The sequence below is a fragment of the Cyrtonyx montezumae genome, unplaced genomic scaffold (assembly GCF_038088225.1).
Source record: "Cyrtonyx montezumae isolate F1298 unplaced genomic scaffold, pur_monq_1.0 scaffold_8, whole genome shotgun sequence".
In the NCBI taxonomy this organism is placed as follows: Eukaryota; Metazoa; Chordata; class Aves; order Galliformes; family Odontophoridae; genus Cyrtonyx; species Cyrtonyx montezumae.
In genome coordinates, this window is record NW_027072089.1 from 16,530,372 (window position 1) to 16,557,000 (window position 26,629).

At 39.6% G+C, this 26,629-nt stretch overlaps 2 protein-coding genes across 3 annotated transcripts in view; both read left to right on the forward strand.

Moving 5' to 3' along the window:
• The window catches only part of RSPO2 (R-spondin 2), a 99,066-nt gene extending 89,467 nt beyond the window's left edge, over window positions 1–9,599 (forward strand). For both annotated transcript variants that reach the window (XM_065752971.1, XM_065752969.1), the window contains exon 5: window positions 7,763–9,599. In XM_065752971.1, the coding sequence (XP_065609043.1) occupies window positions 7,763–7,872 (110 nt within the window). In that variant the 3' untranslated portion in view covers window positions 7,873–9,599. The remainder of the gene's footprint in view (window positions 1–7,762) is intronic.
• Window positions 1–16,411, forward strand: part of EIF3E (eukaryotic translation initiation factor 3 subunit E) — a 152,293-nt gene extending 135,882 nt beyond the window's left edge. The window contains exon 14 of the mRNA XM_065752967.1: window positions 16,400–16,411. The gene's annotated coding sequence lies outside the window, so the exon portion shown is untranslated. The remainder of the gene's footprint in view (window positions 1–16,399) is intronic.
• Window positions 16,412–26,629: the final 10,218 nt, after the last annotated feature.

Below are 26,629 nucleotides of genomic sequence, written 5' to 3' on the forward strand. Positions count from 1 at the left end.
TGCTGCTGTTGCTGTTTTTGTTGAGGTTGGTACTGGGGGTGCAAAGTTTATCCTGTGGCAAGAATTATGCAAACACTTGAACCATTCACTGCTCAAACACTCTGAAAAAATCCAGGAGGAAAGCTGAGGAAAACTGGATTAGCAGTTTCAAACTGAGCTGGATGTTTCTAGTAGTTTAATGGCCAGACTTCAAGATGGCCTCCAGGCACTGCCTGTGCCAGAAACACTGACATGCTGGGAGCCGGGAGTACAGCAGAGCCCTGGTTTCATGATGTTTGAAAGAGAAAATAGGCATCATGATACTCCTTAATAAAACAGAATAAATAAGAATGCAAATATCTGATGACCATACAAGTTCTTTCCTTTGTTTCTGGGCCTGGTCTGTCAGGCAGCAGGAGAAGTCATTGTCTAATATTTTAATCTCAATAAATCTCCTTTAAAACCAAAGAAGTGGTACCTTACATGTTCTGCTGAACACAGGGTATCTATGTGAACACACAGTGCACCTATTTGTACACCAGTTCTGGGGTAGGAGAGGAGCTGTGGTTTCCCTGAAGTGCTGGAAGTCATCCTGTAGTCCAGCTTTTTCCATTGTTTTCTCCATGGCATGTTTGCAGCAAAAAATAATGGCATCAACATCCTGGTGGACCTGTGCTGCCCTGTTGTCCCTAACGTCCCATGACCCTTCCAACAAAGGTGTTTCTAAAACTGTGACAATGGTTTGAGAATACTGGTGCATAAAGAAAAGTTTTAGAAAGATGAAATGTCATATTGGATGTTATGCCTGTTTATTTTTAATCAATGGTTGCTTTTTTTTTTATTATCTGTGAAAACTGATCTGTGACTATTGGAAAACAAATAAGATTTAGGTGTAAAAAGCCCTTTTTTTTTTTTTCAAGCTTCCGGTAGTGAAGAATCCTCTAGCAGCTGTACAATGTGGAAGTAACTGGTCACAAAATCAATTAACCTGGCATGCTTATGAGACTTAGTGGGTTTGCAGGTGTGTAATAAGTCTAGGAGGACAACACAGGCTGTTGTGAGAAAGTGTCAATGTTTAGGCTGGCAATAGAGCTATCCTAATACATTTAAGGATAAAGCCATATACCTCAGGACATCTCTTAAATTCAGACTGGCCGTGACTGATATTAGTGACTAGGTCTGTACCATTGAATTAAATGTGCAGTGGGTTGCTGTGTCACGAAAGTCAACAGGCAAAGGTTGTTCCACATCTGTGTTGCTCTGCTCAGAGCAGCAGGAACACAACTCTATGGGAGCAGTCTCTGGCCTATGCTGTCTCCTGACCCATCACTCGGGGCAAAGGAGGTGGCAACCAAGCCAATTATTTCTTAACTATAACTATTGTCTATATGATAGAATACATTTACTTGTGTATTCATGTTCTTAATATTGTATAAATATTTTTTATTATTCTGAAATTTGCTTCATGTTGAACTGCCAAGGGAAGAGAAAACAAAACCACAAACCTTCCAAAGGAAACATTTTGCTTGGCTCTGCTTGCAAAGCAGCTGATCTGACACATCACTGACCGAGATAATACTGGTGAGTCACGTCTATGCCACCAATGTCCATATCATTGGGATTCAGAGGTAAATCCACATTAGATAAACATTTAGACTTCATTGGAGACCCACCTATTTTCACATGATTGTGAAAGCATGATCTGACCTGGCATTAAAACATCTGTACTCTTCAGTTCTGGCAGTCTTCTGTGAGTTTCCGTGTCACCTTGCCTTTGTAAGCTTTCCTTTTCCCATAGTGTACTTCTTCTCACTTTCTTCCCTGAGTCTGTAAGTGTGAAGATCTAAGTTTTGTATTGTTTAATTAACAGAATCAGTTGTTTGTCTAGGCAGAGAAAATGGTACTTCTGTAATGAAAAATGAATATTCTTTGAAATTATGGAAGCCTGTTTTCAGTTATTCTCACTGCCATCTACCGTACGTGCTGTAAAACTGCACTGTGAGAAAATGCACTGGTTGTGTGCAAAGCCAGAGTACTCAGTCAATTTGCCCTAAAATTGAGGATAAATTTTGGGATTAGATATGGTGTTGTGGACAGCAGCACAAATTCACCCAGGAATACAAGACACTGGCTGCTGACACTTGGCCCTTTCTGTCCCATGTTCTCAACCCATCACCTTTTTCCCCGTGTCACCATCCAAATCTCAGCGTCTTTCACTGCCTGCCCAAAATGGCTGTTTTATGTTGTCTTATTCCCCCAAATCACATTCTTTCTGAAGCACACACTGAACAAAATTTAGTCAATTTAGTCTAAATTTGATAATGTTAAAAATAATTTCAAATTAAATTCTTATTAGGAAATCCGTCACAAACTCCATACAAGGTGACAGGGCAGTGATGCCAGTGATGTATGGTTTGCTATGCTATTAAACCTCACTGTGTTGTCTTTCTTTGAGGGCTGTTTGTCAGAGTAGGTTGGTAAACTGCATAGTTTAGCCATGCTTTTAGCATGAATTAGTAGCAGTGGGGATTTTTTTTTCTTTAATTGAGTGTATGTTTATAAAATTTCTTAACAATTTATGTGTTTCTCTGTCAGTTTCTGTATCCATTATTTTTCATCCAAGAAAGTACCAGGAGATATTTTGCCTCTGGAGGATAATTTCTGGTCTGAATCTTTTGCTTGACTTTTTTTCTTCTTCTTTTATTTATTTATTTTTTTCAGTCACTGCTTCTGTATATTTTGATCTGCACAGTAAATAAAGAGGAAATGAGAAAGCATCTACAGGCTTTTACATGACAGAAACTTTCCTTCTGTCATGTGAGACAGGGCTTTTCCAGAACCTTAAATCTCCCTGTTTCTCTTGATTTTATTTGACTTGTACTAGTCATCCATCCTGTTGCTGCCATTCGTTTATCCAGTGTCTGCTATTCTGCAGTGATCTGATTTGAGTCTCCTGCTTACCCTGCAGATGAGATGCTGCCACACACAGGATCTGAAGTAGAAGTACATCTGTATGAGAATGATTTACAAGTATGCAACATAAAAAGACAAATGAAATGGAAGAAAAGATCAGATAATGCATTTATTAAAGTTTGTTATTATCCCAGGACATCATTGTGCCTTTAAAACTAGCAGTGGAAATTCTGCAGATGAAAACACTAGAAAGGGAAGAAGGCATACACCTTTCAATCATATTACACAGTGGTTATTATTAGAAGAGGAAAATATTTTAAATAAAGAAGGAAGTATTAAGCATTTTGATCTCTGTAATATAATTAATATTTTTATAGCAGAATGCAGAAAAATTGTGAGAGAATTACAGTGTGAAGCTATTACAGATAGCTCCTTGGTTTTCTTTTCTTAAATGTTTTAAATTTAAATCCTTACTGCCCTCGTGTGGATGTATACGGATGTTTTCTCCATCTGCTGAAACTGAAACTGAAAATGGACAGGTCTCACCAGAACAACTGTACATACAACAATATTTATACGCAAAAGAAAAATAAATTGGCCACTGAACTGAGCCAGGGGTCTTGAGCAATGTGGCTGGGGGACTCTGTTGTACTTTGATTCTTGAGATTTAGGTGTGCCCAGAGTGTTAAGAATCTGCCCTCTAGATTCTGTATGTAGAAAGCTGCCTTTGCGGCTGACAAGAGTTGACGAAGGTCCCTTTGAACCAAATGATGTGCATCCTGAATGGACTGGGAGGATCCATCCAGGAGTGTGTAATGTTCCCAAACTCTTTTGAGCTCAGTGCCTGAGACGAACCAGGGAGCTGAGCCTCTAATTAATATTTATTTTATATATTTTATTTTTATTATCTAATTAATGGAGCATAGATGGTAACTTGGTAGAATAACAACAAAAGAAGAATCACCCACATGGACAATTGCTGTGTATATTAGCATAAATAATTTTTTTCAGGAATGGATGTTAAAATTGCAGTAATATCTGTATGTTTCTGTACTTTGTCTATATGGCATTACACTGCTAGATGTTGTACTACAATATTAGTTAACAATTAGCTGACCATTCACCTACCAGAAACACATAGTCCAAACAAAAGTTTCATGAGTAACTCTGTAAAGAGACAAATGACTGTGATAATGTATTTAGTAGAAAATGATGACTTAGTCATTAGTAATTCATAAAGCCAATAGCAAAACTGAATTGTTAATATTGCAATAAAGAGTGGCTTAGCTTTGCCAGTCTTGCTTCTGTGTAAGACAGTGAGATACAGAATGAAAGATAAGTTTATAAAGGGTTTCATTTGCTAAATAGCCTAACACTAATCTAAGAGTGTTTTAGCTCTTTCCTAGGCCCTGTATATATTTCAGTTCCACAGCTGACTCTACAGAGTATTAAATACATTTCTACAAATTATGTTCTGAGCTGAGTCAGAAAGTAAGCAGTTCAGCAGACCTTTTTTAGGTGTGAAGACTGCTCTGACATTTTGTTATGTTGACCCACATCATCAGGGGCAGATGTATGGCAGCAGAGGAACATTTCTGCCAATATCCTGTTACATGTTGCCGTCGTGAAACAGATGGCAGCAGAGAGGCACTCTGTCAAAATGGCATCTGACAAGGAAAAGCAGATGAAACAAAGGTGTGGATTTGAATTTCTCCATGTGGAAAAAAAAAATTGCACTAATTCACATTTGCTGATGCTTGCTGAACATTTCTGGAGACCAGACAGTGGATATGAGCACACTGAGTTAGTGGGTGGCATGTTTCAGCATTGATGACAGTGATAGTGGTTCACCTCCGCTGGTGCAGATTGTTTTGAGTGTGGCATGCAGGCTCTTGTTCACCAGTACCAAAAATGCACAGCTAGTGGTGGTGACTATGTTGAAAAATAGTGTTTTGTAGCTGAAAATTTGTCCTATCAAACACTGTTATTGACCTCTTTGTTGTGGCTTTCATGGAAATCAACAGGAGGCATTACTTTTGGAGCAACCTACATAGTTGGAGAAAAAAATGCTCTTCAAACTGGAAAACTTAGCTTGTGAGTTCTTATGCAAGAAAAAAAACGCTTGAGGAATAAAGTAACTTGTACAGCCTGTGTTCAGATATCCTGCTCTACAATGGAATTAATTGTGCTTCTCCCATTGCTGTTAATGCTAAGGACTTTCAAGGATACATTGTCTGCAATAATGAAATGAACACTGAACATCAGACCTGATGTAGAGGCCTATAACTTGGAGAGAAGAAATGAGCCCGTGGCTATCTGCCAGCTGACAGGAGGGTGAGGTATCACTGCGGGCAACTCAATGTCATGGGAAGAGCATTGCTGGCTGCAGCCCCAGGCGCTGCACTCAGCGATCTGCTCCCCACAGCTCTTGCTGATAAGGATCAGGCTGTGCAGATTAGGATATCTCTGTCAGATACTGTTACCCTGTGTGTGTGCAGTGATGCTGTAACCTGTTATTGATGGAGGAGAGCTGGAGCCAGGCTGGGAAGAAACACTGGGCTGAATAAGGGGCTGCATCAGAGCCTGGGTACCCAGTGCCTCTCAGCATGTGTGGAGAGGGACTGTTGAATTCTCCCTTTCTAACAGGCCTGTTTTTACACAGACTGAGCCATGTAGGTTTCAGCAGTTTGTAGAGGCAGCATCATCACTTGGACCAGAAAAGTGGCTTGCTCTGCTGGAGGATCTCTGCTGGCACTGGGGTGGCTGCTGCAGGGCATCAGGAACATGGAAACGTGTTTGTTGCACAGTGGCATTTCAAATCATTGAAATGTACTATAGTTCATTTCTGTTCTAGGGTGCTGTAATGGGAAGCGTGCTAGCAATCTTGTGTGGTACTTGTGTTACACAAACTACTTTGTAAGGCTTAGAAATGGATACCAAGTGGGTTGTGTGTCCTTTTACTTGTGCATGTCAGAGGACAAAGAAGAGAATCTCTTACTCTCTGAAACGTACAGTGAACATTTTACTTCACTGGAGCACATCATAGAGAAGATGAGATGTGGTGCTGACTGGAAATTGTATTTCTTTTGTGGACTGAAGATCACTAAGCAAACTGGATAGCAAAACTCCAGTAAAGCTCTAATTCATTCTGACAGTCTTCTGATTATCAGCATTGTCACTTCTTACAGATCATCTACTACTTCATTAATAAATATTTCCAAGTTTCAGGTTAATATAATTAGAATTATATTCAAAGTTCAAGAAACAATGCAGTGTTCAACTATGTTTTGATGCTCCACAGTATACCAACTAGTAGAATCACATAATAAAAATTTGCTATGGAAATGTGTATAATCAAAACCATCTTGTTGCAATGCCACTCTGTCAAGTATTCCTTCTCTCTGACCTCATTAGGTGTGCATAGTCATTAGATACAGTGTTACTAAAGAGTTTTAACTTAAAAGCAGCTTTGATTAATGACTGGTTGTACTGAAGTTTAACTGTGTAGGATTAACTAGATTTAAAAATGGCAAAATGCCATAGTAGCATTAATACCAGACTTTAACAAGAAGCAGAAGTAAACTCCAAGGACCCTTATGATTTTCATATGGACTAAACTCATGTTCTCATTAACTTAATGTCCTGTCCTGTTTTGAAAACTAATGTTCTAATAATTCTTAGAGAATGGTTGCTTAGGCATCACATTACAAATATGCAATCCTTATATGTTTAATGAATCATATATTTTGATAATTTTAATATTAGGTTCATTCAGCCATGTGCTATCATTGTAGTTGAAAAACACATTTTCACATTTCAGTGTTGTCTGCTATTTGAATTTTGTTTTAATGTCTTCTTCATTTAGTTCTCCTGAAAGTTTAGAGTTGGCATCTCTGCAGCCTAATATGCTTATTTTTTCTCCACTGATCACATATTTCTTTATATCATACTGCCAAGAAAATGCAGAGCAGCCTCACTTAAAGCACTATTTTGTCATTTTAAATCCTCCTAAAGTATATAATATTTAAATGTAATGTAATGAAATAAAAAATAATTTAATGCTGCATTAGGTCCGTTTTATTTAACAATTTTTCTGTCCATTGGACCTCTGCTGAGTTAATCAAAATAAATGATTTACTATCAGAGCTGAACAGAAAAAACTTTTTCATTTCATGAATCTGAGAATTATTTTTGCTGCACTGATCCTGATTTCACGATTTGGGTTATTTTTCAGTGAACTTTTAGCCACCAAAAGCGCGTAATGAAATTCGTGTTTCAGCGTAGTAACGCACTGTGAGAATTAGGCATTGTGTGTTAATAATTAATAATAGCAGTTCTTTACAGAGGCAGCACTCGTTTTGCCAAACATCCAGCCAAATACTTGGGCTGCAGTGCCTAATTTCTCATTGAAATCCGGGATATATTAGACTTGACTTAAATAGGATTACTCACTCAAGCAAATTTACGCAAGTGTCTAAGGCACGTATCCAGCTTGTAGTGAGTTAGAAGTCTACCTACTTGTTTGGCTCTGGGCCCTAGGCACTTGCATAACATTGCTTGCATGAATTATCCCATTAAACCAAGACCCGCATAAACATTGTTACTCATGCCAGCAAAACTGTGTGTGGACAAGTGATGACAGCCCAGGATGTTGCTTCCTCTTGTACCATATCAGTAAGTTCCGTTTTCACTAATGATCAAAGTGTATTAACTAAACTTTACATTTGTAGTCCCCATATCCAATTCCTGTGCCACTGAGGTTTTTGGCTGGATTGTAATAATATCTTTGTATTTTTTGCTTAATTGACTCATTGACTTGGTGATGTTTTGTTCTTACTTTTTGTTTTGCTTTCTTTTCTTTTTTTCTTAGGAAGAAGGGCAACAAAAACAAAGGAGAAGAAAAAGAAGAAAAAGAATTTGATGGAGAGGGCTCAGAAGCAGCACAGCATCTTTTTAGCTACAGACAAAACAAGCCAGTAAAGACTTGATTTATTTTTTTTAATATATTTTTGCAAAGTGCACAAAAGCTGCTATATGCTCCTGCCCATGGATGCACTACGATTCAGCTGCTTTAACAGTATTGGTGGCAAATAACTTGTGAAAAGAAGCCCACAAGCTTGTTTGTTTTATTTATATATTTTTTTATTTTATTTTTTTCCTCTTATTTTTGACCTGAAGACTTCAAGGTCAGGAGCACACTGAGTTGAATCAGTGGAAGTGGTGCTGAAATGTGTCAAAGATTTTGTACTGAGTGTTTGGTCAACGTGTTGACACTGAATGGAAGCAGGAAAGAAACCTATCTATCACCATTAGGCGGACTTGTGCATATTTAAATAAAAAATGGAAGTCTTGGAGGTGTAGGTACTATTACATTTATGGCCTTTGTCTCCTATATTTGTACATTTAAAGAGTAAAAGGATATGAGTTACTTATTAGCATTAATATGCATTGTTCTCAACACCTATTATTGAAACTGTTGTACGAGTAGAATAAAACTGCTTTATGACAATATACCACAAGAATCACTGCTTAGAGTTACAGATGTGCAACAGACTTTATGTGTACATATTACTCTGTCTACATATAAATGAACATATTTACTGTACATCTATGCATTTTTATGTATAATACTTAATACATGTTTAAAGTTATGTCCTGTTGGTTCTAGTAATATACTTTAAAGTAATCCAGAAAATGTTTACTTTTTACTATGTTTGAAGGATCTTTTCATATTTCTCAATAGTTACAAACTGGATATTTTTTCTTGTTTGTAAAGCACATTCAGATGCTAGACTACCTTTTACTGACCCTCACAATGGAGTGTCAGCTCTGAAGTATACTTGCCAGACTGGTAAAACGCAATTCTTTTCTGCTCTTCTTTACTCCTATCTCAGCCCTAGTATATTTTGTCTCAGAAAAAGTAGGGTAACTTTTAAAAATGAGGCGTGATGATAGATGTTTTGAGTGTCAGGAAAGAAATTTTACAGAAAGTTCTTGGTATCTAAGATTATATATGTAGTTTTACAAATGTAATGCACAGTGTTTTATTTCTGTTAGTCCTGATCCAGTCAGATACAGCAACTGAATACCTGAATAGGGGGAAACAAAAGAAAAAGCAGTGTGTGATCAGTCATTCAGCAGTTTCGTGAGCACCAGTCAATTTCCCAGCATTGCCTGTTACTCATCGATGTTTAGTAAATTTAATCTGCATCTGGGCTGGGGGAAGGTGTCTTTTTAAGTAGCTAAAATGGCTCAGGATGTGTAGTTTGGTATTCTTGCATTAGCAGACTTTTATTCAAGGAGAGTTTGAAATATCTTCTTGGAAAAGCCCACAAATAAATTGGCTGTCATTTATGCTGCCACTTACAGAAGTTATAGTTCTAGGACTAAAACTTGCATCACTTCTTGCACAAACCAGGGTGTTTTGTTAAAAATTGTTTATACTTAAATGTTGACAGGTCTGGCTAAGAAGCTAATTTTAACAAAAGGATCTTTCCTAAATTTAGGATTCCGTGAACATTTCTGACCTCCTTTTCTGTGCTCCACTGCTACAGGCTCCACCAAAAGCCATCTCTCCATAATGTCCACTGTAGCAGTTAGCCAACTGCTTGAGGAGTCCATCTCCCCAGGCATGGGTATTTGGCTTTATTAACTCAAAAATGATGGGCCGTAGAGCCCATCTTCCAAGGATAGACACTTAGCTCAGTTAGTATTTGAATGGTTTTCCTCATCTCTTTTGTTCTTCTGAAATAGTTTCCAAGTGGAGTCTCTGCAATCCCTTCAGAGAAATGGGGAGCAGAGAGGAAGAGGCTGCTCAAATGTTCTCTCACTGTGATCCGAATCAATAAAGCTTCTGTATGACCTGGTTTAAACTGTACTTGTGTTACCACACGTGGAGTCCTGATGTTTTCAAACAAAGGAAAAGGCAAAACAGACCACAGAACCCTACAAATCTGTTTTTGAGATATATTTTAGAAAAATCCTGCAAATCTTAGTTTTAGTTTTATGGGTTATATGCTTTATAAGTAAACTAGGGATTAAAGCATCTCTAAGTACAAATATATTCATACTTAGCTAGGACAAGTTTTGCTAAAAAAATTTAAAAAAATGCAGTATTTAGACACATACGAACATTCCATGGACTGCTTGTGGACTTCCACTTAACCATGAGGTTCTCACCTTTCATTTAGAATATGACTGTATTTACCCAGAACATAATAATGATAAGGACAGTAAGAGTTTTTTTGACCTGGGCTGTTATTTCAGACTTTAAATGCTCACTTTAAGATAATAGAAAAAAAAGAAAAGGCAATATAAACTGTAGCTGCCTGTTTGCTTACTGGTTATCAAATTTGGCTGTAAGTGCAGTGAATACCCTCGTACCATCTTTCTAGTAGTGGTTGCAGATGTTGTATTAGGCATGTCATAGAAAGAATGCTACAAAATACAATAAAATGTTGTCACAAGCTTCTGACTAAAATATCTTTGGTCCTTTTTAATTCCAAGAGTGTATTCCTTTGCAATAGCATGCACACAAATGAATTGGAGAAGGTGTGTGGATCCAGTTTTTCTCCCACTGTACTGGAAAATTTGAAGACAGACCATACAGTTATTATTTTGTTGATACTTACAGCATGTTTGAAAAGGATACAAGCACTGTGCATTAGATACACACTGATTTATTTCTTCCTATTCACCTTCATATTGAGATTTTCTTGAGAATATAGACACAAGAAACTCATCCTTAAGTAAGAAGTGATTAAGAACTTACTTCTTAAGTAAGAAGAATATGTAGTTTCTTCTTTGTCCTAGACTACTGATTCAATTCCCTTTTGCACAGTAGATCCTATCAAAATATTTATAACACTCAGAGTTTTGTGAGATCATATTGCTCCTGAAGTTGGAAAGGACCTCAAGAGACCATCTAGTCCCAATTCCTATTTGTAACAGGGCTAAGGAATGTCTAAAGTGGAGGATTTTGTAACCTCTTTAGCCCGTGTTGCCATATTTGACCACTTTCACAGGGAATTTTTTTTCTTTTGTCCCATAAGAATTTTATCTTGCAATTTTTGTCTGTTCCAACTTGTCTTTCTACTGAGAAGAATTGGGTTAAGTATCTACTATAAGCTCTGTTCAGGCAGCTGGAGGCTGCAGATAGATTTTCCTCTAGCTCCTTTTCCAGGTTAAATATGCACAGATACAATTTTTTCTTTTTCAAAGCTGTCACTACCTTTTGAATCTAGACATTTCTTTAAAATACTGGCAGGAACTGGATCAATGGAGCTTCTGTCTTCACAGTGTTTTTGTGTCCAAAGTTTAACCATTAGCTACTGGAAATGTGCTTAGAACTAAGAAAGATTCAAGGTAGTAAGATAAAGAACTTTAAATGCTATATTCATTGGTTTAAAAAAACATATTACAAATACATGCAAAAATAAAAAAAATAAAAAATAAAGTCCTTTTTCCTAAGCATATATATCCTTTTATACTATATTCACCTTACTCAGAAGAGACCGTTGTGTAGCTTCTCCCTCCTTTCAGGACCTCTGTATCCTTAGCATGCCCAGCCTTCTCCTGGCCTCCTAGTATGTGTCTGCTTAAATGAAACAACAAAAAATCTACAAAAACCAAACAACAAGAACAACAATAATAAAGAAAACAACACAGGTGCAAGATTAAAGTAATTATTTGTAGCTGACTGGTTTTTAATACATCTCAGCTGTTCTTGCTAGAGAGAGATTACTGCTACATTTCTCTTATTACTGGGAATAAAAAAGAAAAATTTTGCTCCACATTATGGTAATGCAAACTTTCCATGCTATGAATGCCAGTATTAGAAAACTTTCTGTGCTATGAATGCCAGTATTGTTCTCTGACATTGTATGCTTAACATAAAGTTGTCTATGAAGATTAAAAAGAAAAAGAAAAAAATGCTAGATTGAAAGCTTCTAAATTGAGAGGACTTTTGCAAAGGCCAAAATCGATGCTTCAACTTTTCTATATGGAAATAGAATATAGAACAAAATTGACTGTGTATGACATACACAAGAACCGTACTTTTTTAAATGGATGAGGCTAGTAATGAATGATGCTACCATTTGACTGAAGGTAAAACAGCTTTTTGAATTCAAAAAGCACATCTCTTTCCTTTCACCAACAAGACATACTTATCTCTGACAATAGTTCACTTCCATTTATGATGGTGCAAGCCAGCATGAATTCCAGTACAATGATGTTATTTTGGGCAGACCAACAAGAACAAAACGTACTCTTCTGAACATGTAACCTACAAACAACTATCAGCTTTTAGTTTGGCTCTTTACTGGAAACACTGAGCTTGGCACCGTTTCTTTCATGAGAAGCCGCTGTCCAGGAGGGAGGAAACAATATTAAATTTAGGAAGTGTTAGAACTACCAGATCTACACGATGCCTTTAGCCCACTGGTAACTTTCCAAGTCTTCAGCAGAGTTTTAAAATTATTTTCATTATTTTCATTTTTTATGCAAGATAGAACTATTCATGTCTAATGAACTCCAGTGAAGCTGGATCCTTACCTAAACTGGTAGGTAGTATCTCTGTGATTATGTGTGCTGAGAAATTGCTGCCCTGTCTCCCTGTTTTCAAGTTATTTCTTCAGTGATGCTCATGTAATCTTGTTGATTTTAATGGAGCAATAATAAAAAAACAAAAACCTAATAGCTTATAGACCACAAATGAATAAACACTGTTTTGCTTTTCCCCAGTCACCTCTGAAATTAGAAATTAAGCTCAAGAGAGAAAAGTGATTACCCAAACAGTGGCACTTGGACTGTATGTCTTGGCATGCAAATAAGCTTCTCCTACTGAACTTTAAGGGGGCTTTTCAGGAATCACAGAATCATTAAGATTGGAAAACATCTAAGATCATCGAGTCCAACCATCAACCCATCACCACGGTGCCAGCTAAACCATTTCCTGACATCCATCCTCTTCTTGAAAGCCTTCTCACTACCTCTACTGAGCAGCCGGTTCCAACTCATCATAACCCTTTCTGAGAAGAAACGTTTCCTAACGCCAGGCCTGAACCTCCCCTGGTGCAACATAAAGACATTATCTCTCATTCTACTACTGTTACTTGGGAGAAGATGCCAACCCCCACCTAGCTACAACCTCCTTTCAGGTAGCTGTAGAGAGTGATAAGGTCTCCCCTGCGCCTCCTCAAGATTGAACAATCACCATGGGATTTGTTCTGTTGACCTCTCACCATTTTCGTTGCCCTTCTCTCAACACACTCTAGGGCCTCAATGTCTTCTTTATAGCGATGGGCCCAAAACTGAGTACAACATTCAAGCTGCATCCTCACCAGAGCTGATTACAAGGAGAAATGAGATGATGGAGTTCAACATCTTGAGTGGAAGTAGTAAGGCAAAAAGTAGGATTGCTACCCTGGATTTTTGGAGATCCAACTTGGATGAAAGTTTTCTTGGATGAAAGCCTTTTCTGAGACCTACTTGGGGGTACCTCATGAGCTGGAGTACTAGAAGGTAAAGGGACCCATGAGAGCTGGGTAACATTTAAAAAGCTTTTCTTCCAAGGTCAGGATTGGTTCATCCCTAAGAGTAGGAAATCAGGGAAGGGAGTCAGGACACCTGCTTGGATGAGCCAAGGAGGTCATGGATAAGATCAAAGAGAAGAAGATCTATGAAATGTGAAAAAGGGCCTGTCCATTTGGAAGGAGTATAGGGATGTTGTTAGGGCCAGCAGGGATGTGACGAGGAAGGGTAAAGTCCACCTGGAGTTGAAGCTGGCAAAGGAGATGAAGGATAATAAGAATGCATTTTTAAAATATGTCAACAGTAAAGGGAAGGCTAGGTATAATATGGGATCCCTGAGGAAAGAGGGGGCTGTCCTGGTAATAGGGGATGCTGAGAAGGTGGAGATGCTGAAAACCTTTGCTTTGGTCTTTGCTTCAAAGATTCCCCCCTTGGGGAGGCAAGAGTGAGAGCCCAGGAAATGGAGAGCTTCCCTCTGGTTGAGGAGGTGGTCTAGGAGCGTCTGGGTGGGATCAGTGTGCACAAATCCATAGGCTCCAATTGGATGCATACACGTGTGCTGAGGTGATTGCCAAGCCACTCTCTATCATCTTTAACAGGTCTTGGAGAACAGGAGAGGTGCCTTAAGACTGGAGGACAGCCAGTGTCACTCTAGTCTTCATAAAGGGCAAGAAGGTATATCTAACCTCTGTCCCTGGAAAGGTGGTGGAACAGCTTGTTCTGAATGTTATCTCCAAGCAATTGGAAGAGAAGGAGATTATCAGGAATAGTCAACATAGATTCACCAAGGGGAAATTGTGCTTGACCAACCTCATAGCCTTCAATGATGACATCACCAGCTGGGTAGATGGGGAGAGAGCAATGGATCTCTATCTTGACTTCAGAACTGTCTCCCACAACATCTTGATAATCAAGCTTTGGAAGTGTGAGATAGATGAGTGGATGGTGAAGTGGGTTGAGAACTGGCTGACTGGCCAAGCTCAGAGGGTAGTGATCAGCAGTGCAGAGTCCAGTTGGAGGCCAGTGACTAGTGATGTTCCACAGAGGTCGGTGCTGGGTTTGGTCTTTTTCAACAGCATCTTCATCAGTGACCTTGACAAGGTGTTAGTGTCTACCTTCTGCAAGTAGGCTGAAGATACGGAGCTGGGAGGAGTGGCTGAAACATCTGAAGTTTGTGTTGCCATTCAGTAAGACCTGAACAGGCAGGAGAGCTGGGCAGTAAGAAACCAGATGAGGTTTAACTAAAGCAAGTCTAGAGTTTTGCACCTGGGGAAGAATAACTGCAAGTATCAGTACAGGCTGGGGCAAGACCTGCTGAAGAGGAGCTCAGCAGAAAAGGACCTAGTAGGCCTGGTGGATGACAGGCTGGCCATGAGGCAGTGTATGGCACTCTGGGGTGCTTTAAAAGCAGCATGGACATTAGGTCAAGGGAGATGCTTCTCCCCCTCAACTCTGCCCCAGTGAGGCCTCACCTGGAGTACTGCATCCCATTCTGGGCTCCCCAGTATAAAAAAGACAGGGATCTCCTGGAAAGAGTCCATCAGAGGGCCACAAAGATGATAAAGGGCCTGGAGCACCTACCCTGTGAGGAATGGCTGAGGGACCTGGGTCTGTTTAGCCCTGAGATAAGAAGACACAGAGAGGCTCTTATTAATGTTTATAAATATCTTATGTGTGAAAGACACAGGGACATGGACAACTTCTTTTCAGTGGTCTGTGGGGACAGGACAAGAGGAAACTAGAGCATAGGTCTGCACCAACATGCAAAAGAACTTCTTCACAGTGAGGGTGATAGGGCACTGGCACAGCTGCACAGAGAGGTGGTGGAGTCTCCTTCTCTGGAGACGTTCCAAACCCGCCTGGACGCCTACCTGTGCAACCTGGGCTAGGGAGCTGCTTTGGCAGGGGGGTTAGGACTCGATGATCTCTAGAGGTCCCTTCCAACCCCTACAGTTCTTTTTCAGTGATTTTTCTATGTAACAGGCTGCTATATTGGATTGATCTGAGACGTACCTAGATGCAGGAGCCTCATTAGATATTGCCTCTGAATCTGTAGATCCATCTGATGCTGCTGTTGTCATCTGATTTGTAAGATCCCAGGAGGACCATAGAAACATCCATTGAATCACCATGAATTTTGGAAGGCATAAATTTGTAAAAATAGACTTGGCTAGCATCTAAAATGTCATCCTACTTTTTGAGAAAATTCATATCGGCATTCATTCTGATGCGGATAAAGACAGAAACACATTCCATGGATTTTCTGCCCAGGCTGAAGAATAATGTAATCTTAAACTGGCAAGAATCCTACCCTTAAATATTTTGGAAGTTAACATCAGATGTAATCAGAAGCACAGTCTCACAAAAGCTGTTTGCCAGGGAAGTCTCTCTATGGCAAGAATTCATGAAGTTTCAACCCTTTAAAGCAAAGTACTTCTAAAATGCACGTTATATTTACAATTCTCATAATTGTTTTTTAATAACAGTAGTTCAGAAAGATATGATACTGTGTACATGTAGAATTAAAAAATGCAAGTATCACAGGACACTTTTTAAAATAAAGTGAGGTCATTGGATATCTTTACTGACTAGGAACAGCTGTATCTTTAGGATTGCATAAAGCTATGTGTCATGTGGGGTAGTGTGTAGCACAATCATGTAAGCAACTGCAGATCTGATATGAGGATGCATCTGGTCAGTATTTTCTTTGTAAATATGAACACAGAAATTTATTTCATTATTAAAAGCTGAACTTATAGATGAGATCTTGGCTTCTTCCATTCAGTCTATGTAGATAAACTTGTTGCCTTCTGAGGGAATAAATACAATTGCTAATGCAATTTGTCATCAGTGGGGGACAGCATGAACTGAAAAACTAATATATGCTTAGTAAGACTTCAGAATTCTGAAAATACTCTCATTTCTTCCAAGAGTGTTGTTTTTACCAGTTTGCTATCTCTGGATCACAGGAGAGATAAAAAGCATGTGTGCAAATGGAACTTCTCAACAGAATAAGGAGCACTGGCCAGAGCTCAGTGTCTTGCATATTCAGCACCAGTTCAGTGCCAGCTATATAAATTGTAACCTAGAAGACTGCGAGCTTCATAATTATTACTTAGTTTTTTATAAAAAGATTGCCAGTCTCCTTACGTTTTTGTTTGTAAAAAACAAACAAACAAACAAAAAAAACCTACAAGGGGAAAACATGTCTATAATTATCTAAGGTGCAGGAGGCAAAAGGACAAGGCCGAACTCTTTTCAGCAGTGCATGCTGATAGGGTGAGGGGAAATGACCACAAACTGAGGCATAGGAAGTTCTGCACAAATGTGTGTGGGAACTTCTTCCCAGTGCAGTGACGGAGCAGTGGCACAGCTGCACAGAGAGGTGGTGGAGTCTCCTTCTCTGGAGACGTTCAGGACCCGCCTGGACGCCTACCTGTGCAACCTGGGCTAGGGAGCTGCTTCGGCTGGGGGTTGGACTTTGTGATCTCCGGAGGTCCCTTCCAACCCCTACAGTTCTGTGATTCCGTGAAATTACTTTTGTTTGTACTCTTCAGTTACTTGAAGTACTGTCAATGGTCAACCGGGCAGGTTCGGCACGGTTCTGTGACGATTGGTGCAGGGGACCCATGGACCCACGCCCCAGAAAAGGGGAAGTGGGAAAGGGAAAAGGGAGATGGGCCTAGAAACAAAACAGCAGCAACGGTCTGAGGAGGAAAGCTAATTTACTAAATAAGATATCAGAGTACCAAACAACACAATAGATTACTATATAATTGGAATTAAAGTTAGTAAATCAAGAGTTTTGCTGCTGTCTAGGAAATCCTCACTGAGGGATTTCTGGGCACAGACATTGCTGCTCAGTTGCAAGGAGATGGGACCACAGGGAAGAGACCACCAGATATTGGTGGCATCCCTTGGTGATGGGAATTGGCACTTAGCATTGGGAAGAAAAATAAGCAGTAAAAGTTCGTTGCCCATTTTCCCTTCCTAACAAAAATACTAACTTTTAGAATATTTTTTGTAGCAATGGAGGAAAACACTTCTAACATTAGAGCATAAAATGGAAGAGGTATGTGATAACAGCCTCCTGCTTGTGGAGTTGCAGTAGAAAGATGTTTGGAAGTACACACTAAGTAGACTGTTGTCCTTAACAAGCACTGTTAGTTTAATTCCCCCCATTACAGACATTAGCAGCAGCATGAAGAAGAAAGATGCAGCCAGTCAAGTGGAGTGGGAATACCAGTACAGTCAGTGATGCAGACTGCTGCACTCTGCTGAATGCATAATAAAACTGCCTGCCAGCACAGGCAAGAAATTATGAAGCTGTAAGGCCTCTTCAAAAACTCTTGCAGCTTTTTATTTTTTTATTTTTTATTTTTTATTTTTTATTTTTTTATTTTTTATTTTGTGAATGACTGTATGTAAGTTCTCATAAAAAACCATGCCTGCAGAGCTGGCAGCATCAGCTGGTTTAGAAATCTCCAAGATACTTCCCAACAATTTGTCTTGGCAAGCTCTTAAGTATAATTTAAGTATATACTTTCTTTAATTATATTAGTCTGCCTTAGAAAATCGTATCATAGAATCATAGAATGGCCTGGGTTGGAAAGGCACACAGAGATCACCCTGACATGGGAAAGGTTGCCAACCACTAGAGCAGGCTGCCCAGAGCCACATCCAGTCTTGCCTTGAATGCCTCCAGGCATAGGGCATCCGCAGTCTCTCAGGGCTACCTGTTCCAGTGTGTCACCACCCCCTGAGTGAAAATGATGTTAAGCATTAGCCTGTCTCATGCTGTAAATGTGGATGGGCTGCTCTAGATATGAATGCTTTGCTAAACATTAACAACAGTCACCTGGAAACATAGAATTATGAGTAATAACAGAATGTAAATGCATCCCTCATACATAAATTGCTAGTAAATGCTGACATTCAGAGACAAGGAATGCGGTACAGGAAGAAGATGTTGTCTTTTGCAATTACAGTCACAACCCCTTCTGAAAAGATTAAAGTTTTATACAGTGGTTGTTCTCAGGAAGTTTGTTGAATCCTAATATTTAAGATGAAAAGCACAATAAGGGATGATTTTTTTGAAGAACTGTCAGATAGATTTGATTTGCCAGCTCTCACATAAGCAAAACTTTCTACAGACTTCAATTACCAGTAAACTATGTTGACCTCAATAAGCATTTTTGCAGAACTAGGCCCAAAGCACAAATAGACTGTACTGTGCAGAAAAGGGACTGCATGAGAATGGCATCTTCTTACTCATCAGTTCTGCCTCCTAGGGGCATACTGACCCACAGCATCTGACTTTAATGATGAAAATGAGGTAATGCTGCTCTTTCCTCCTGCAAAACCTTTTCCTTTGTGCAAGAGCAACAGGGTTTGAAGATGGGGTTGCAGCATGCAAGACAATGGTCAGACACTGGCACAGGCTGCCCAGGGAGGTGGTGGAGTCACTGTCCCTGAAGGTGTTCAAGAAATGTGGAAATGCGGTACTGAGGTTCATGGTTAGTGGGCGGCAGTGGTGGTAGCTGGATGACTGGACTAAACGATATTAGAGGTCCTTTCCAACCTTAATGATTCTATGATTCTGAGTATAACCCACAGCAGAAAAAAAGGAAAATGGAGACAGAAGAGGATAGGGTTTTACATAAGTTGTTGATGGATTTTTGTTTTGGTGCGCATGTATATTCTTTTTCTAAATACCAAACAAAGTAAACAGAAGTTGTGTTTGTTGACACTCCAGCAAAATTCCCCAAATCTAGACTGTTTTTTACACAACACAGGATAAGTTGACTGGTAGCACTTAGTATACTGTTGTCACAGAATCATAGAATTTTCTGAGTTGGAGCCCTTAAAGGTCATGTAGTGCAACTGTGCCTGAATGAACAGGGACATCTACACCTAGATCAGGTTACTAAGAGCTTGGTGCAGCCTGACCTTGAATGTCTCCTGAGGACAGGGTCTCCACCACCTATGGGCTACCTGTTCCAGTGTCTTACCTCCTTTTATTGTAAAAACCTTTATTGTAAAAACCTTATTATCCAATCTAATTCTCCCCTCTTTCAGTTTGAAATCATTTCCCCTTGTCCTATCACAACAACCTCTGCTTCTTATAGCTCCTTTTAGATACTGAAAGGCAACTATTAGGTCTCCTTGGTGCCTTCTCTTCTCTGGGCTGAACAGCCTAGCTCTCTCAGCCTGTCCTTGCAGGAGAGGTGTTCCATCCCTGGGATCATTTTTTGTGGCCCTCCAATGGACATGCTCTAACAGGTCTCCTGAGGGCTCCACATCTGGACACAGTTCTCCAGGTGAGGCCTCACCAGTGCAGAGGGTCAGGAACAGGCTGCAGCAGCAGAAGAAGGGTAAGTTGAGCTAACACTGTGATGCTATCCAGACAACCACGACAAAATGCTTTAGTCATGTTTCATCTGAGCTGAGAACAATCACAGATTTAATCTGAAAATTCTCCATACCTTGAGATGTTTGGCATGACAGACAGTGCCAAGCTGAGGGAACTGCTATCAACATTTAGGTTAGAGAGGAATTAACAAAGTCCTGAGTAGATGAGAACATCACACAAGACAATCTCTTTCAATCAGAAAAAAAATGCAAACAACAAATTATGGAGCTACCTTCATGTGAAGATGGTAAAAGAAATGAATTGTGTTGAGTTGTTTAGCATCTATTTGTCTATCCATCTATCTACACTTCTTTGAAACTGTATCAGAAGTTCTGTGAAAATATTTCTAAGTAATTTTCTGTCTGATATAAAACATTTGAAAAGTGTTGCAGAAATAGATGAATTTCATTCTCGGATTGGAAATGTAGCAGTGGTACTTTAAAACAATAAAGAAAATTAAGGCACTTCTAATAATGAACTTATTTAGTAGAACCATTTTATTGTCTCATATTCTATGTCAAGCAGTAGCTAATAATATTTTTTGCTGACAGTAATGGAGACCTAGAATAAAAACAGATGCTTAACTTCACAAAAATCGGTGTTCTGAAATGCCCCCTTGTTACAGGATCTTTGATGTTACTTTTCTGTTGTCTAGGTAAGAGTAAATTCAAAACCATTTAACCTATAAGCCTAGGTTTTTAAGGAGACTTTGGCTGAACACGCTGTACTTGAGGCATACACAACAGCAGATCAGTACTTCTGCAGTCAAAAGATGAGCTAATATTGCAGGTTTTGTTGGCTGAACAAGTAGGAATTATGGTAACTTGCTGCAGCTGTGGGTTATTGTAGTTTTAATCCATTTCTCAAGAATAAGATATTTGGATTGCTGAGGCCACAGTGTCCTGCAAGGAAACCTGCTTGTACAAAGCTGGTATTTTATTTAATAGTCTGCATTAGAAAGTGTTTGGAGAGAGGTATGATGTTAGAGAGAAACATATGAGGGAAAGAGGTTACTCATCTGTCCCATCAGTGAGATTTTGAAAAAGCTGGGGCCCAAATATTCACACAGCTGAATCTCAGATATTGTTTCTTTCGTACTCTTCTGTTCGCCTTGCTGACATCCATGCGTGCTCTCCCTATTACTTTGACTAGATGTCAGTGTTCCAATTAAAACTTAGTAGAAAGGCTGGAGTTTCTCCGTGTTAAGAAGTATTAACAACTAGCAGTGTGCCATTCTCTTATCTCTACTTCTGTTGAGAAACCTTCAGAAATGCTCAACCTATTGCCTTCAAGGGAGACATTCAACTTCAATCCTATTCAGAGAACGGTCAGATCATATCCACATCGACATCACATTTTCTTACACATTTAAGGACAGAGGCAAAACTGGTCCCAGTGTTGAAACTAATGAAAGTATCAGTGGCAGAAATACGTTCAGAAGAAAAAGCCAAAGCAAGATTCCATGCCATGCCACTATCTGCCCACACAACAACAAACTGTAGTGCATTCTTGCATGCTGATCATTAAAATGCCCCAGAAAGTACTTTTCATAACTGATCTCTACCTTCCTCCTCCTTGCTAGTGATTTCACTGGTGAGCACGAGTTTTATCAAAGGCACCAGGTGTGTTTGGTGCTTGGGCCCCAGTGCTAAGCACACTATAATGAAGTTAATCCACCCATAAAATGATGCACAGAACATTCTCTGTTCTGCTCAGTTCAGTGCAGGAAATACCCAATTTACCCTTTTCTGGATACCCACAGTCTGCTTCAATGCTGCAATGCTGGGATCCTTCCTTAAAATTAATGCCACATATTCAAATTGCTGTAAAGCTGGAAGAATTTAGGATTTTCACATCTTCATTTTCTGTACAAAATCTTCAATCGCTAGTCATATTTGTTGCCTTCATATTTTTTTTCTGACTTGCTGTCTCTTCATAAAATCCTCTTATTCTGTGTTGTTATTTAATTCAAGCTCTCTGTACAAAACAACCGGAAATATTCAGGCATTGCACAACAAAAGTGTTTATAATAGCAGAAGAAAGAATGAGTGTAACTAGAACAATAGAAAAGATGTATTAGCTCAAAAATGCATTAATAAATTTAATATTAAATAATATTATTTTTTAACAAGATAAATATTTGTGGTGTGTTTTACTGAATAGAATTCTACAAAGGGAATGCTGAAATTTGCATTAAACTTTGTGCATTCTTCTATGCATCATAAGGCTGAATAGAAGCCAAAGAGGATGTTTTGCTTTGCTGTGTAAATTGGAAGTCAAAACAACACTCACAGGACCTGACTGTTCGTTGTCCTCCATGCCTACAATAAATGTTGCCAAAAGAATAGCAGCACTTCATCTCTTTCTAGTTTGTCTAGGTCTTAGTGGGCCTTTGGAAGGAAAGTCACCACGGAGGAGAAGGACAGCAACCACATTCCAGACCTCTGAGCAGAAACATTTTCTTCCTTGTTAGCAAAAAACAAACTGTCAGAACAAGTTCTTGGGAAGTGCAACATCTGCCAGAACAACCACAGATTCACAGCCCATATGAAGAAGGGAACTCTCACTCAGAGAGAGGCTGACAAATCTTTGAAGAAAGATGAAAAAGGAACAGAGTTCTGCTCCTTCTATGCAGAACCCCTCAGACTGCCCAGGAACTTCAGTGTAGCATGTGAGTCTCGGCGCAGACTGTGTAGCAGCAAACAGTTTTGCTGGAGTCCCTCCCCTATCAACTGTTGAGTATTACTTTCAAGAAACAGAAGAAAAGAATCACTTTTAATAATAAGCCATGCCACATCACCTCCTGGGATTTTATGCATACACCTTTGACTGACTATACCTCATTTCTTTATCTTGATTGTTACCACAATTTTGTATAACTGACACTCTTTTAATTTCAAGACTAATATGCTGCCTGCTGGCTTTATATTAATGCAATATTATTCCAGTGCTGAAGGAGGTATTTGAAAAGTTTTATACTCTGCTATTATTTCCAGTTTGAGCAAGCACATTTCATACATGCTTCTTGCCCATAGCCATCTGTGGAATAAAATGTTTTTTGCTTGCCTGGGACATCTTCCTTATTATCAAGCCTAGCGAAAAAGACTGCTGTATCCATTTGTTATGCAAAGTTTATAATGAGAAAAGCATTGTCTTTTTGGGAGACACCATCAGCTAGCCATTAATTGCTCCATTGTTTTCCTCGCCATTGCTGTAAAAGAGGAACTGTTCCATGGCCTTGCTTCTATTTCCAGTCAAAAGCTCCATGAACACCAGTTCCAGGGCAGAAACTGTGCTGTGCTAGTCTTTATGGTAATCAGAAGAGTAAACTTAGATTTTGCCAACCTTGTACAGTGGGCAAGGGAGCAAAATAACACCAAGCACATTTTTTGGTCCACGGCTACCTAACATCATCATCAGGAGAGATGCTATATGTTAGCACGTATGACTAGTCAGCTTAGTTACAATTGCATCCTTGTCAGGCACTTTTTGGACAGGAATCCTCCTCTTATCTACTTGCCATGTGATTTTATTTAGGAATATTTGGAAGACACAATGATAAACTCTACTCTCCATACTGTGATTCATGAATTTGGGCAGAGGGATAAAGCTTACCAAACTTTCTTTTGCTGGAATACTATCAAGGTTGTCTAAAGCTTCTACATCAGCTCTGAGTTGCCCTCAAAATATCTTGTCAGATTTAGCTCTGTCCTGTTCATTTTCAGTTAACTTCTCTGCTTTTCTAAATATCCTTTCATCACTTAATTTTCTGGATAAACTGCCCTCCACCCCCATTGCATTGATGTTACTGTTATCTTCCTCACAGATAAACCAAGACGGTGGAGAAAAACCGCTGAGTCTTTTCTGCTTAGCAAAAAGGAGTCTGTAACTTTATCACCCCCATCCCATCTGTAATCTCCAAACAGTTTGTTCTTGTGCAGCACAATATAATAGAACATTACTACTTAACAGCTATTATATGCCTGTATGACTTCTTGCTAACAGTTTCACAGTTTTGCATCAGGAGAAGATTAACAGATTAGATTTCAGAAGGAACCCACATCACACAAATCTTTAAAAGATTTTCTCAAAGGGACAAGAACCAAAATAAATACTGTCTGAAAATGAGTCATTTGATCAAAATTGACCACTGCTTCCTTTGAAAGTAATCAAATGAAGATTTGCGGGTAATAAGCATCCTCTGGTGGCAGAAGAATGGTTCAATTAAGTTATGAAAATCTTTCTGTTAGAAAAGATTGTCTCAAGTCCTTCAATCTGTCTAAAGTTAGATCAGAAAGGGCTCTTCATATGCAATCAATAATGTGTACAGAATACTTATTTTCCCTAATCATCATAAAAAGATACAGTAAAGACGACAACAACATATGCCAAAGGTATTTTATTCTTTAGATACTTTTACAAGTCAGTTTCAGCTTTTACACAAAATAAAGGACATTTTCTCCTTCTGTCATGTCAAACATTACCTGGCTAACAATGTTCTTTTAGATAGGAGAAAAACAGCATGCATCTTGAAGAGAGATGAGCAAGTTTGGTGCTGTAACTGTTAGCAATGAAACAGTTTCTCATCTCAAAAAATGGTCTGGTGCAGGTCTGTGAAAGAAGTGCCCACTAAATCTAGACAGGTTCTGAAAGAAGTTCTGAAAGATTGTTTTTTATTGCCCAAGTAGCATTTTTATTAAAAAATAAATAAATAAAAAACCCAAGAAATCGAATCTAAGAGACCTTGTCCAGAAAGTTTCCCAAGAAACCAACTCACATATTTCTGTGCTATACTTTTCTATCTCCCCGTGGAGAAGGGCAAGAGCCTTTTTAATAAAAAGGAGCTTGACCATTTGGGTTTATCTCAGAACAAAAGCAGGACAGCAACGCGTGTGTATGTTTATTTTAATTTCCCCACACAGGAGTCCAAATAATGAATAACTACGGGAAGCCGTTCTCCTGGCACTTTCTAGCTTGGTTATAAACAAGGCAAAGAATCATTGCAGCGATGCTGCGCAGCTCTTTTTGTTTTTCCGCAGAATCACTCCGAAGCACACAGCCCCGGGGCTGGGAGCCGATGGGCGCAGGCGCCGCCGAGCGGGACGGGGGAGCAGCCGCCGCCGCCGCCGCCGTCGCCACCGCCGGGCGCGGTCCGGACGGAGCACCCCATAGAGCCTGGTCCGCAGCCACAGCGCCGCCCCGCGGCCGCAGCTTCACAACCCCGTCCCTCAATGGGAAAAGGAGCAGGGGTTCAACGGGGAGGAAGAACGTTTACTAATGAAGCTACATATATCGCGTCAGAACGTAAATGAGTATATCCTACACGGAATGTGTCTTTCTGATAACTACCCGTTGGTTTCCAAAATTCATTGCGCAGAAGAAACGCCAAACTAACAAACCAAACATCCTGTGTAGATCCTCATAACCGCACATGTACAAGGATTGCTCTGCAGCCATCGTAATTAAGCATGTCAGAGTAGGCTCAGGGGAAACCTGATAGCGGCCTAGTGTTTGAAGGGAGCTTAATAGCACGAAGGAAATCAACTTTTTACATGGGTAGATGGGGATAGGACAAGGGGAAATGGTTTTACACTAAAATAGGATTTAGATCAGATGTTGGAGGAATTTATACATGGAGAGGTGAGGTGCTGGCACAGGAGAGGTTGTGAGCTCCCCGAGATGGATGGGGTCCTGGACAACCTGATATAATGAGTAGCAACCCTGCCTGTGGCAAGGAGCTGGAGCTAGATGATCTTCAAGGTTCCTTCCAAGTCAAGCCATTCTATGATCCTGTGTCGGCATTAGTCTTTATTTCTCAGTCAGTGATGTCTCCTTTGAGCAAGCCAAATGTACAAATGCTTCTACAAAGAAGTGATGTAAATAGCTGACAATGTACAGCTGAAACAAATCATGAAGAATGAATGCAGTCTTGAAGTGATGCACTATTTCACATGAGAATACTTGTTGACATTGTGTGATTTATTATTATCCTTATTATTTGAAGAGCCCTTCAGAAGTTGCTGGGAATTTTTCCATGGGCAATATTAATATTATACAGTCAACATTTTTTTTTTTTTTGTATGGAATGTGTCCTCCATAGTCCCTTTTTAGTAGAGACTGCTACATGACTTTTTCCCTTACGCATGGTCTTTTAATTGATAGAAGTTATGAACTGTACTTATAATGACCACGTTTGAAAGAAAGAAAAGAAAACCTGCCTGAAAGATGGAACTGAACTGAACGGTGAATGGAAGATTAGTTCTTTTACTGTTAAGGAAATATAATATAGCGCCTGGAACACCTCTCTTATGAGGAAAGTCTGAGAGACCTGGGTCTGTTCAGCCTTGGAGAAAGAGGACTCAGAGGGGATCTGATCCACACTTATAAATATCTAAGGAGCAGGAGGCAAAGGGACGAGGCTGGACTCTTCTCAGCAATGTGTGGTGACAGGACAAGGGGAAATGGCCACAAACTGAGGCATAGGAAGTTCTGCACAAATGTGTGTGGGAACTTCTTCATAGTTCAGGTGACAGAGCAGTGGCACAGCTGCACAGAGAGGTGGTGGAGTCTCCTTCTCTGGAGACATTCCAGACCCGCCTGGACGCCTACCTGTGCAACCTGGGCTAGGGAGCTCCTTTGGCAGGGGGCTGGACTCAATGATCTCCGGAGGTCCCTACCAACCCCTACAATTCTGTGATTCTGTGATTCTGACGTCTCTGTTCAGATGAGACGCAGGGAGGAGTTCCATTCTTATTTCTTATTTTGACATTTCTCCCACTTACTATTATGATG